At 34.7% G+C, this 14,205-nt stretch overlaps 1 protein-coding gene across 1 annotated transcript; it reads right to left on the bottom strand.

The window, feature by feature from the left end:
• Window positions 1-5,672: 5,672 nt before the first annotated feature.
• On the bottom strand, window positions 5,673-12,533 carry LOC120117285 (FKBP12-interacting protein of 37 kDa-like). Its single transcript, XM_039137576.1, has 14 exons — window positions 12,413-12,533; window positions 12,253-12,304; window positions 12,090-12,151; window positions 11,812-11,879; window positions 11,644-11,680; window positions 11,105-11,192; window positions 10,894-10,958; window positions 10,720-10,797; window positions 9,979-10,026; window positions 8,643-8,696; window positions 7,959-8,120; window positions 7,613-7,682; window positions 7,388-7,443; window positions 5,673-5,978 (listed from the first exon to the last, which is right to left on the bottom strand). The coding sequence occupies exons 1-14, from the start codon at window positions 12,437-12,439 to the stop codon at window positions 5,811-5,813; spliced, it is 1,035 nt and encodes a 344-aa protein (XP_038993507.1). The 5' UTR covers window positions 12,440-12,533; the 3' UTR covers window positions 5,673-5,810.
• Window positions 12,534-14,205: the final 1,672 nt, after the last annotated feature.

The following is a 14,205-nucleotide window of genomic DNA, read 5'->3' on the forward strand; positions in this document are numbered from 1 at the left end:
CTATGTGAGTATATGAAAAAGAATATAAGTACATGTGAATTATATAGAAATGATTTATGTAAACATGTTTGATATGTATTACATGTATGTGAATATAAGAGAATAGAACATAAACCATATGAAAAGATATAAGTCCTGTGATATTACCTATGTGAATATATGAGAAAGTAAATGAGTTATATGTATTACATGATCTGTGTGATTTCACAAGAAATGACATGAGCTATGTGATTTCATGATTATAAGAGATCAGGCATGCGATAAGAGATAAGTAATATGAATGTGTGAATATGAAATGAAATAAATGATAATGCCCATGTTATGTGTCATGAGAGCTAGGGGTATAGTTGGCATGCCAAGAGTCGAGGGTCTACGCGGTCCTTCAGGACATATATGTATTCTTTGGAACATGTATGGGGTCTGTTGAGACACCTATGTGATCCTTGGCATATGTATATGGTTCTTAAGGAATGATATGTGGTCCTTATGGACATTATTATATGGCACTACGGTGCAATTCTACGTGGCACTACGGTGTAATTCTACGCGGCACTTCGGTGTATTTATACGAGCTGTGGTGACAGCATTTGTGCACAACCTCAATGCACTCAAATATCTTTAGTTCTCACCAGTGTATCATGGGCTAATAAAGAAACAATACAAATGCAATATATATATATATATATATATATATATATATATATGATGGATATGTTTTTTATTATACGAAATGCGTTATATGAATTGTATGATGATATATGTACATGAGTGTATTTGTTATATAAAAAGGATGTGTGATTTTGTATGAATTTGTTATATGATTTTGTATGATAAGTTAGTATTAAATGTTCATGTGTTATGTTATATGGAATGTTTTATGATTTCTATTATATGTTTTATTTGCCTCACTAAGTCATCGACTTAGCGTGTGATTGTTTCACACGTAGGTTCGAAAAGAATATAGAGAGCAATGTGGAGCAAGACAGGTCAGTATCTCCTTTACAAAGTTCAGATCAGAAAATATATGTAATTGGTATATTGAGGTAGTTGGCATGTAAATAAAGTTTTGGAATTTGATATGCTCTAATTGGTTTGTAAAATCATATGATACTAATTTATGTAAATTAGTCAATTGTATTTAGTAAAAGTTTTAAAATTATTTACTATTTTGTTCAAGTAAAGGTTTTGAAAAGTCAATGTGACATCTCGGACTCGTAGCCGGATCGGGTACAGGTTAGGGGTGTTACACGTGGGGTCCAAGAAAAAATTTGTGATGGTGCACCAAATTTAAACAATGGAAATTTAAATAATGGCGTTAGTGGAATTGATAATGCACGTGGGGTCCAATATGGTGTTGCACATGGGGAGAAAGGAAAAAATAATGCAAATGTTGATATGCATGGTAGTACGCGTGGAATTGAAAGTGGTGATATGTGTGCAATTGAAAGTGGTGACATGCATGGAATTGAAAATTATATGCGTGGTGCACATGATGAGTTAAATAATCATGATATGCGTGGTGCACATGGGGAGCAAGACATGCGTGGAATTGAAAATGATATGTGTGGTGCATATGATGAGTTAAATAATTGTGATATGTGTGGTGCACATGGGGAGCAAGCTTCGGTCCTAGTAGAAAATAACGCAAATTCAAACGTTGAAAGTGGTGATATACGTGGGCTCTAAAGAGGTTGTCGTGGTGCGCATGGGGTCCAAAGGAATTCTCATGGTGCGGTTATTGTATATAATAGGAGGAGTAGTGCGCCTAATATAAATAATGAAGGTGGCAACGCACATGGGGTCCAAGGAAGCTATGAAGGTGCAACAAATTTGAATAATAATGGTAGTGCAACAATTTTAAATAATAATGATAGTGATTCCAGCTCACATGGAGTCCAAGAAGAGATGGGTACAGTAGAAACATGCGTTGAAGTTCAACACGATGTGGAGAGTGGGTTACCACAAGCAGTCTCCAATGTTCATCCATGATGACCAGGAGTAAGCATGGAATCTGGAAACCCAAAGTTTATAACGTTGCAAGTTCAGATCGAGAACCAGTAAATATCACAGAGGCCTTGATAAGTCCTCATTGGAAAGAAGCTGCACAAGCCGAGTATGATGCCCTGGTAAGGAATGGCACGTGGACACTAGTTTCTCTTCCTAGAGATAGGAATGCAGTAAGCTTTAAATGGATTTTTCATTTAAAGAAAAATGTTGATGGTTCAATTTCAAGGTACAAAGCACGCTTGGTGGCAAAAGGTTTTCTTCAAAAACCAGGGATTGATTTTGATGAAGTCTTCAGCCCGGTGGTTAAGCATGCAACGATCAGGGTAATCATTTCCTTGGCGTTGTCACGAGGGTGGAAGCTGAGACAAGTTGATGTCAATAATGCCTTTTTGAATGGGTTACTTACTGAAGAGGTTTATATGACTCAATCACCAGGGTATGAGCAAGGCAATGGTGAGCTAGTATGCAAGTTACACAAGGCGATTTATGGGCTAAAACAAGCACCGAGGGCCTGGTTTGAACGATTGAATGCATACCTGGAATCTGAAGGTTTTTATCTAGCTAAGTCGGATGCCTCTCTTTATGTTCGAAAGACTTCGGATAGCTTGGTGTACTTACTGGTGTACGTTGATGATATCATCGTAACAGGGGATAAAGAGGTGGTTGTTCAAAGTGTTATAGACAACCTGAATGCTCAGTTTTCGTTGAAGGGTGGAAGTCAGTTATGAAGGTTGCAGTGTTGTCTTGAGTCAACAAAAGTACATTCACGACCTTTTACAGAAACATGGCTTTGGTGACGTGAAAAGCCTTCCCACCCCTATGGTCTCTAACATCAGGCTGTCAGCCAAGGAAGAAACACCACTTGAAGATGTTGCACGATACAGAAGTATCATAGGTGCCCTGCAGTACATTGTGATCACTCGACCTGATGTGGCGTTTGCTTTGAATAGGGTGTGTCAATTCATGCAAGCCCCACTTGATGTTCATTTTCAGGCAGTCAAGCGAATACTTCGTTACCTACAAGGCACCGTTGATTTTGGACTACGATTTACACCCTCCTCGAGAATGGCTTTGACTGGCTTTGTAGATGCAAATTGGGGTTCAGATGTTGATGATAGGCGGTCAACTTCAGGATTCTGTATATATTTTTGTGGGAACTTGGTATCGTGGAGCTCTAGAAAGCAACATGTTGTTGCACGTTCAACTGCTGAGGCTGAATACCGAAGTGTGGCTTGTGCAGCTGCTGAGATGGTGTGGCTTCGATCGTTGTTGGGGGAATTACATGTAGTTTCACATGGCAAGGCCACATTGTGGTGTGATAATACAAGTGCAGTGGCAGTATGTGTTAATCCTGTACTTCATTCCAAGTTCAAACATGTTGAGCTAGATCTGTTTTTTGTTCGAGAAATGGTGGCTATGGGAAAGCTACAAGTGCATGAAGTGCCTGCAGTCGAGCAAGTTGTTGATGTGCTAACCAAGCCTTTATCAGCACCTTTGTTTTTCAAACACAGACAACGGTTGCAGGTGATGCAGCTCAAGAGCAGATCAGTTTGAGTTTGATGGAGACTTGAAGTTGAAGATTGCAAGGGGAATGTTAGTGTAAATGAACATTAGTTCAATTTGAGTTTTGGAGAAGCATTGATCATGTTTGTGTGTCTTGAGTTTGAAGGAGGTTTGAAGTTGAAGATTGCAAGAGGAATGTTAGTGTATGTAAATGCATGGCATTTAAGTACACATGCAACTACTGTGCATGATGGTTGTGCAGCTGAGGATTGGTTCACTACAGCTGATCAGTTGAAGCAGTTAGTTTGTTGTGAAGTTAGTTACATCATCAGTTATAGTACTAGCTATAAATACTTTCCTTGAGAATTGTAATACACACACTTGAAAATAATGAATTTCAGAAGATTTGTTTCTCGTTTGTTCTCTGTTCTTGCTTACATAGATTAGACATCTATTGTTAATCTTTACAAGGAGGAGCCATGGAAGGAATCCGGTGATTTAGATTCAATGTTTTGATAGACAAGAGGTGGAATTTTGGATGAGATCAAAGCAGCGGTTGTATTTATAGAGACATCATCGGTTTATAGGAAATTTTAAAATATAGTTAGAAAATGACAAAAATTGATTATAATACTTTTTTTATATAAAAATATAATATTCTAGGTTAGATAGAATAATATTTTTAATTATAATATAAATTATTACCTACATTCTTTATAATATTTTTTATTGTAAATCTTTTATTTTGAAATGTAATTTTATGATTACGATCTTAAACATCATACATTTATATAACATTTTAAATTAAAAATATCTTAAATTAAACTTCCGCATAACTTAACTTACCCTCAGCTCTATGCATCTCGTTGCTTTCGTGGGTCAGATTTTGTTCCTCGTGACAATGTCATGTAAGGTTCACAAAATATATTATTCACACATATTTGGTGAATGTCTGTAATTTCAAATTTTCTTTGAATTTATAACTTCATATTAAATTAAAAAATATGGGAGAAATGCTAGCCAATGAAATACACATCGCATCCAATTTTGAAACATACTTTTTTTACAAAATTATAATTTTAAAAAATATGATTATTTAAAATGAGATATTGATATAAAATACTTAAAAAATAAAAAATGAAATGATTATTTTATTAAATATTAGAGGTAAATTTTAACATGATGTTTTTTAATATCTACATAGCCTATTAGTTCTTTGCTTGAAATTTGTGGAGAAGAATAAAATTGAAATCATTAACTTAAATAATAATAAAATTGAAGGACCAGTTAGACGTTAACCCTAAAGAAGAAAGTGATTGTTAATTTTTTGTTGTAATTTTGTTGTTTCTTTGGATTTAATACATACATAATTATCCAAAAAAATCAACTTTGAGATGGTCTCCTTAATTACTTTCTTTATTCCACAAGTTTGAATATTTCCTTTCTGTTTTAGAAGCTTCCTTAATGCGTTTATCGAACGAAACAATTGCGAGTTAAGTAATATTAGTCTTGCGCTGGTTAAAAAATTTATTGTTCAACTGATTCATTGTTCGGTAAGTATAAGCTCATTAAAATTTTATGCAACTTGTTAAAAAATATTGTTACTCAATTCGACTCTTTACTTATTAAGATCACTAAAATTTTTACTTTACTTTTTTAACTATAGACAAAATCTATTATTACTATATAGAGATTAATATAAACATAAATTACCAAATTCAAAAGAATGCATAAAACAATTTCAAAGTCAACTCTAGAATAAGAATCCACAAATACAACAAACCAATAAATTAGTAAATTTAATAGATTAGTAAATTAGTAGTAATTACTGATAAGTAATCTATCATCCTAACAAATTAGTAAATATTATTTAATTTTTTTTAATATAATCTTTTAAAATAACTACAAAAAAATTATAAGAAAATTAACGAACTACTTGTCGAGTTGAATTTAACCCAACTCAATTTGTTAAAATCTTAAGTTCAAATTTGAATCGAGCATTAATCAAGTCCAAGCAACTCACGAGTTGCTGAATTAAGCAGGGTTCAGCACCCCTACCCTACGCTCCCTTATCCCCATTCTAAACAACCATCAAAGCTTTGATGATGAAATAAACATTACCAAAGCAACATAACATGTCAAGTTTAACCTCATCCATCCGCATGCACTTCAATAATGCAATCCCACCAACAGTAACGAGTTTTCAAAATTTACTGGCAAATCAAAATTTTAAAGCGATAAAAGGAAAACTAATTAAATGTATAATGTACAAACAATTGCCAGACATCCTACAAAATATGTCAATCCAATTGCGAACTGTTCCCAGTTTCACCGGTTGTCATCTCATCGTTCGCTAAACCTGTCTTATTATCATCATCTTCAACCGACACCGTCTTCTGCTGCAGCTCCATCTTAAGCCTTTCAATCTCCTTGTCTCTCTCTTCTAGTTTCTCTTGCAAGATATACACCTGCACCACAACTTGCCCGAATTATCAACTTTTCTTAAAAGATTACACCAGCTATAAAATGATAAGACAAACATGGAGAATACTAGTAGTAATCGGTCTGACTGAATTATAATATGAACATGAAATATCCAACATGATGTCACCATGCCTCCATCTGTAAAATACAGAATTGTGAATCAGTTAACCGATCATCTTGAGGTGGGTACGAAGAGCCACCATTCATGGATGACTTTCCCTACATGGGGGTATACGTGGCCCTTCTTGAATATGATATAATATACCGAGTATAATTCTTAGAAAGTGAATTGAGTCAACAAATGCCAAACGCTCGGTGCAACTATCCAGAGTTATTAAGGGCAAAAGGTAAACTCTAGGCATAAAAGTATTTGCTTGAGCGAAGCACAATATGCATGTGTGTATACGAAACTTACGATAGACAAACCACCACCTAGTCAATGGCGGGTGGTATTCTAAGATTGACATCATCTAAGCGTTTTGCAATGGCCAAGGATCGAGCCATGGTGGTGTACGCCATATTTTTTTCCTTTCCTTACAAAACTTAGAACAAACAACTACCGTGGATGGTAATTCTCTTTCTTCCTCGAACATGACCACTACCCCAGGGCGAGGCCCTCCCTTCAATTAGACAATAATAGCATGGACCTAAATTTTCTTTACTTCTCTTACTTTCCCTACCTGAAGTCCTCAAAAAATGGAGACGTCTTACAATTGTTGAGCTGTAATTAAATCTCAGTTTAAGGTACAGATTGCTAAGAATTCAAATTACCAATATGTTACATTTCCCTCAGTTTCTTGTCTAATTTCCCGACAGAACCTTATCCTTGGCTATATTGCAATTGACTTCAACTGAAATTTGGGCTCGAGCTTCTCTCTTTTTTCACACAGATTTATTTCATTTCGGGCTTTTCTTGATAACAAGTTTCATCTTCATTCATGAAGGAAAGAAAGAAGCAATGGAATAGAAAATAGACGAGTAAAAGGAAATCAGAATAGTATGATAGGTAAGTGATCGTCTACAGATTAAGTGCTCATAGAGGAGTCCGGCATTGCTCGTACATGAAAAGTTCATTTTTCTACCATTAATTATTTTTATTTCCTTCTCCATAGTAAGATATCAGAAGACATAGGCTATAGAACTCAGAGTGATCCTATTCAAACATGTCTTAGCTTCTTCAAGCAAATGTCAATTATCAAAAGGCAAAGAGGCTATAGCAACTTCACTACTACAAGGGCATTCTAGAAAATTAACCCCAATTGCAAATATTACTTAAAATAAGCTCTAGCGATCTAAGTCTCTAAGGCCAAATTTCCATGTGTTCCTCGTTTAATGCATAATATTTGATGATTCAATTTAATGTGAAGATTAAAGATGAGAGGAAGATAACAACCGTTTCATTTGATCTTTCTGCATCATTTGTCAGTCCCTCCATTTGTTTGTATAGTGCTGCATGCAACAGAACAACAATGATCAAGATGGCATGAACCAAGTTTTTCAACCACAGAATAAGAATTTCAATTAAAAAATGGCATAGACCATATTCGAGTTCTCATTAAAGTTAGCCATCCTAATCTGATTCATTCAACAAAAATTTCAAAACTTGTTTAACACGGACCTTCAAATTGACTTCTAAATTCTGTATTTTGAGATTTTTGTAATGCAAGTTTCATGGCCAACTCATGCATCTGCAGAGAACAAAACGTCCAACAAAAAAGTCAGTAAAATAAGCATAAATAACAGATCAATGTCTCAACATAATTAATTAATATTCAGCTTTGAAAGACATTCTAATCTTTATCAGGATTCTTTCCAGTTTGAGGCAAAATGATGCTTTTATAATGCAGCCTGTAATGATCACAATCGATCCATTCGCCACCCCCAAATTTTATCATAGGGAAGATGAATGCTTAAACACATAAATTGGCATGCATCAAGAAAACAATGCATATATAACTACAGACCTTTCCTTCCTCTGCTTGAGTGCCAATTTCCTCATTTTCCTCTTGCAATGTTCTACACTTTGCCATCAGCATCTTTCCCATTTTGCTTTGTGGAGTAAAACTAACAGCAGCAATATTTTCCAGCAACTCCTTAACTTTCTTGTCCTTTTCCTCAACCAAATTCTGTTGCCATAACAGTAGAGAACTAAAAATAACTGATTCATAAGCACAATGGACTGCTTAATAGAATATATCTCCACTTCTAGCGTAATGCCATCAAAATAACCCTGAATAGACAATTTATAAGAACAGGACAATCTAACAGAAGATTAAACTGGTAGGCCTCATTTTATCAAGTATTTAACGTATTCTAGATTACCAGTCAGAAATGAATACTGATAAATTGATACACACAAAGTTGAGCGAGAGAGAGAGAGAGAGAGAGAATTCGTTTCAGGCCTAATCCACTATGACACCAACTTAGGCAAAATTTCCAAACCACCCCGAGTCCAAAGCTCCAAGATTCATTACAATTAGTAATATTACATGGTTCTTTCGTGGCCTGTAATACAGTGCCTGCTAAATAAACATGTCACTCCCTTTATATTCCTCTCTCCCCAAATTCATCCTACCTCATTTGTAGAATAGATATTCTTGGGCATATAATTATAACAAAATAAGCAAAATGGAGCTTTAAGAACAAACCTTTAGATGTGTAAATTCCTCATGAATAGCAGGATCTAGTAGCAACCTTCTGGCCTGTCAGATAAGCCACAAAGAAAATTAAATGGGTAGCAAGAAGCAAAATATCACTTAGTTCTAAGCCATTAACAGAAATGTTAACAATTCATGTCTGACAAATATCTGACCAAAAAATATAGAATAAGAGAAGCAGATATTTGCTGAAATCAGGCCAATAAATTAGACAACAAAAGTTTGCATCCACAGAATGTTAGGAAGTAGCAACAACCATTTACTTAAATACTGAGGGTGAGGTCAGATTGGAAATTTGGAATCAAAACACAAAAGTCAGACTCCTTCCTATGAAAAGCAGGTAGTTTCCACGTCAATAGTCCTATTCCAATCAAAATAGTAAATTTGAGAAGTGAGGAAATTTATCCCGTGAAATTTTCCAAATTACCATTCTCTATTTTTTAGAATTTTTTCTCATCAAATCAAGAAATACAAAGTTGAGCACTGAATAAAGTTAAAAAAATATTCTTAAATGGTTCAAAAAATCAAAGTCAAACACAATTTATGGGGCAGAGGGAGCAGTTAATTAAAGCAAGAACAACCGCTACTAACAGATTAAAGAAGAAAAAGAAATTAGTACAAGGCATTCGTGACAATATATATAGCATTTAACTTAGGTGACTGAATCATGTTGGAGTGGAAAAGGATTTGTATCAAGTACTCAGTTGACAAGTCCGCCCCTTCCCATATAAAAAAAAAATGATTCAAATTTCTTTGATGATAGAATACCAAGCACTAGAATTATCAAGCCCCACTCTTTGGTTGAAAAATATGTTTTGTAAAGATATATTTAAAAAAAATACGCCAAAACTTTAAAAGTAGGAAGTAGTTTTGAAAGTGAGTATTTATGTTTTTAGTGGGTAGTTTAAAAATTGGACATAAATACCCTATTTTTATTTTATCTATTATAATATTAGTACGTCTTTTTATGTAATTTCCTTAATTGAGTTGGGTTTTACTGTCACTTGACTGAGACCAACTTAGTCAAGAACTTTATATAAGGAATAATTATGTCTGAATCACCACAAATGCAGTATCATCAAGTGCCTTCTTTTAAGATAAGTTAAGAGTACTATCTATTGACTCAGCTAGATAAAATCCAATATCAGATTATTGGGATGAACAAGGTATATGGTACAAAAACACCATAATGCTTAAGAAACACATTTTGTTCATTTTTTCTTCTTGGCAGTCTCCGGAAAACAGAAATGACAACAGAAGCTACCAAATTTACAATATCTACCAACAGAGATAACTTCTTTTATTTATAATGAATGTTAGATAATACCTGCATTGATGGTGGCTTTAGTTGAACTTTCAAATCACGAACTGCTGACTGGAAATTAAAAGAGATATTGATGTTAGATGGCCAAGCTATTACACATTAATGTCCAAGTAATCAATGCACTATGTACATAGGCATTATATTTCATACAAAAGAATAACCAAATAAAGGGTCAGAGTGAATGTATAGAAGTAAGAAAATTGGAGAAGGTGCCCTTGCAAGTTCTTTCAGAATCTGAAGTAGAAAAGACTCTATAAGGTCATGACAATCTTCACCACAAGTAACAGGAAAGTGAAACTCCCAGAAGGAAGATCTTAAAGGATTGCATATATATGAGCAAGATGAGTTCTCACTCCACTAGATTTAAAGGAATTCTCTCTGCTTGAGAATCAACAGAAACTAAAAGCCATAGTTAAACATCAGCAGTGGAAAAATAAAAAAACTATGCAGTTTCCTCAAGAAAGAAATACAGCAGACATCTGAGATAACATATTTATCAGCAAGTCCTGATGGTGCAAATATCAGACCTAAAAGATGAGCCACTTTAATAACAATCGATACTTAAGATTAAAATGAATTTCAAGTTTTTACAGCAATCATGACTGCACATTAATATAACTATTGCTCATCTTTCCAAGAAATATCAAAAAAATTATCCAATTCTTGCATATTACCATATTGCACCACTTAAACAGAAAATTGCAAGGTAATTAAAAGAAGGGAAAGTGCAAGTAAAGATGTCACCTTCAATTCGGCAATCTCCTGCTCACGCTTTGCAAATGTTACAATAAATGCAGCTTCTTTTTTCTTGGCTTTTTCTAGCTGAAAAATAAGAAGAAAACATGTAAGTCAGTACGACATATCAGAATAGTTAATGCAGAAAAATACAGTGAGAAAATAAGCACATCAGACTCTTACTTGTTCCTTCAGTGTCTCCTCGGAGGATTTCAGAGTTTGAAGATAATTTAGTACTGACTTAGGTTCTACAGAAACCGAACAAAAAATTGCTTCATCAGAAAACTAGTACACATAAAATGATCTATATTTAATAAAACTTCTAACTGGAAACGCTGATACCGATCTTAATATATGAAAATAAATATGGGGAAAACTACATGAAAAGTCATACCAGGAGCTATTCCCGCTGGTATGAAGGGCTCATTCTGAAACGCAGAATGCCATTTCTGAATCTCAGATTTTGCAGCTTCAAGCTCCGACTAATACAGAAAATATCATAAAAAAGGAATTGAAATAAGAAGAGGTAAAGAGGAGAAAAAACTGATCACAGTTTAAGACCTAAATCTAAGAAAGCTCAAGTAATTAGTACTAAATTCTTCAACCATGAAACTTATTTATGGACTAAGCTAATTCCACATGCCCATATGAAATATCATTTCAAAGTTAAAGCAACAGAAAGAGCTAACAAGTCCTAAACACAACTTCCCTTTCTAAACCTATTAAAAAGAGGAAAACCGTAAGTGTATCCAAAAGCATTCCCAGTCAACAAGGAAGAATAAAACTGGAGCAACCAAAAAGATAAATCATTGAAATTATCTTGTAGACGTTTTTTTTTCACAGAAAAGAAAATTTTCCAAGCTTAATGTCTTTACTACCTAGAGTATTTCCAAGAAGCAATGGGACAATATCAAACAATAAATGAGTACATACTTGGCACGTTGCAAGGGTATCCTTACAATTCTGAAGACTGCAAAAGGAGGAAGAAGAAAAAAATTACCAGAAAAAGTGAAGATAAGTCTTGTAGAAAATTGAAAGAAAAAAAAAGGTTGATATACATGATAATAATATGATAGGTATATGTCATTTTGTGCTTTATACCTTTCACGAAGTGACAAAATCATCCCCGTTGCTACACCAGGAGAAGTTTCTTCTACTTTAGAATTAGCCTATGATAAAAAGCAGACAAAATTCCTCAGATAAGAAAAAAACTAAAGGATTTTGTTTCTCCGTCAAGGGTTCTCAAACTAAAGTAACAAATGAGTAGGGATTAAATAAGGACATCGACTTAGAGCAATAGGGTTTCATGTTCAACATTTCCTTCAAACCCATTGTGTTTAAGAAGAAAAAGAAGAAGAAACCTTAAAAACTATTGCTACCTTTTTTGATCCAAAAATGTCATCCTCGTCGTCCTCAAGATCACCAAAGCTTCTTTTATTACCTGAATATGCATTTCAAAGAAAATGGGAAATATAAGCGTTCATTGAAACAAATAATTAAAACAATTTATTTTAGAAAATAGAAAGAATCAATAAAATTTACCTGAATGCCTGGTACTATGGCTCCCGGGAAAGTCACCGCCAAAATCGTCATCCTATCATCCAAAACACGATCAATTTATCATTGAAAAACGTAAAACAAGCAGGAAACCCTAAAATGGAATGCAATAGCGCCATATAGTAATGAGAAGAAAGCAGCTTACATCATCGAGATGTGTGTTAGAAGCCATAGGAAGCAACGATTTCTGCAGACAAAACCCTAGAAACTTATTTTGAGTGAAGGTTTCACTGTGGTGTGCACCAAGGAAGCAATTCGAAATCGGGGAGGAAGAAGCTCAGATCCCCATTGAGCGGTCACCGGATCCTCGAGGGATTCAAACAGCTATATATATTATCAAGATTTTAAATAAATATTATTTTATAACTTCATATTATTAAGATAATTATAGAAAAATATTCGAAATTCATATTTAATAATTTTAGGAGGAAATGAAGGATTAAGCAACTTACTTTGGATCAATTATTAAACTTGTGTTTTCAAGTATGAAAGTTGAGATTCAAATTTTTGGGTCAAAATATTTTTTTTATATTTTAATTATCTTTGAAATGTATTTGTTACGTTTACGGTTGAATGTATTTAGAAGATTTAGAGATTTCAGGAAAGAAATAACTTAGAATACAGAAAACGTTCAATTCATTCTCAAAAAGTAATCCCTAATATGAATAGGTACAACTTATATATGCACATGTACCCTCACAGTTGTATCAAGTACATCAATTCTAACAAATTAACGATTAGATTGCTGACTCAAGTATATTTTTTCCAGGTGGACTAATCAGCTTGGGGCCCAAATATCTCTCAGGCCCGTGGTGTCTCTATTAGCTGCTGATGGATGTTTTTGGGTTAAGTCTGCTCGGTTCCAATTGAATGTTCCCTCTCCAATTGCTCCGGCCTGTTCATACTTTCCAGCCCATCTAGATGATCCGACCCGTCCATATTCCCCATCCCGTATAACATCATGTTTCTTCCCTTTCTCAATCCCTAATTTTCCTCCAATCCTTAATTGCTTCTAATTCTCCTCCAATTTCTTATGTTTTAACCCGACTCATTTTCTTGATTTTTCCCAATTCATTTTGTTCTAACCCAACTCCTCTTCCATCGTGACAATACCCCCTTCACCAGATGATCCTTGTCCCCAATGATCGAAATCGGGGAATTATGTCTTCAACACGGTGTAGTTTTCCCAAGTTGTGTTGGCCGATCCCATGACCGTCCATTGAATAAGCAACTGAGTGATCGTCTGGTTCTGTCGTTTAATCATTCGTTTATTCAAAACCATGGTCGGATAAACCTTCAATTGACCATCAAATGCAACTTTTAGGGGGTCGATCGAGGTCACTCCTGGTTTCCCAACCTTTTTCTTTAGTAAACTAATGTGGAATAGAGGATGCAATTTCGACTATGGTCGCAACTCTAACTTGTACGCAACCTGATTAATTCTCTGTTGTATTTTGTAGGGGGCCCAAGTACCGAGCAACAAGCTTCAAGTTTTTTCGTATAGCAAGGGAGGTTTGTTTGTATGGCTAGAGCTTCAAGTATACCTTATCCCCTACTTGGAACTCTCTGTCTGTGCGATTCTTGTCAACTATATGTTTCATACGATTACTAGCTTTAAGTAATTGTTCGTGTTGTAACGTATTTAACTGATCCCTTTGTTGCATAATATCATCGAATGTCCCAACTCTAAATTATCCTGACTAAACCAAATTAGGGGCCTTGTAGCCATATAGTGCCTCGAATGGGGTCATTCCCAAAGCAGTGTGGTAATTAGTGTTGTACCACCACTCAACTTGGGCTAGCCACTTCGACCAAAAGGTTGGCTTTAAAAAACACATGCATCGAAGATATTGTTCCAAACATTGATTGATTCTCTCTGTTTGCCCATCTGTTTTTGGATGACAGATAGTGCTAAAGAATGTAGTTGTTCCCATTTGC

Source organism: Hibiscus syriacus, unplaced genomic scaffold, assembly GCF_006381635.1.
Source record: "Hibiscus syriacus cultivar Baekdansim isolate YM2019G1 unplaced genomic scaffold, ASM638163v2 tig00110319_pilon, whole genome shotgun sequence".
Taxonomy (NCBI): domain Eukaryota; kingdom Viridiplantae; phylum Streptophyta; class Magnoliopsida; order Malvales; family Malvaceae; genus Hibiscus; species Hibiscus syriacus.

What these genes read in the sequence shown, in the direction of transcription:
- LOC120117285 (XM_039137576.1), bottom strand. Translation starts at nt 12,439, where the DNA reads ATGGCTTCTAACACACATCTCGATGAT. An exon ending in ATACCCTTGCAACGTGCCAA is followed by an intron (nt 11,193 to 11,643) that starts GTATGTACTCAT and finishes TTTCTGTATTAG; the next exon opens with TCGGAGCTTGAAGCTGCAAA. An exon ending in CAGAAAGATCAAATGAAACG is followed by an intron (nt 5,979 to 7,387) that starts GTTGTTATCTTC and finishes GTTGTGGTGCAG; the next exon opens with GTGTATATCTTGCAAGAGAA.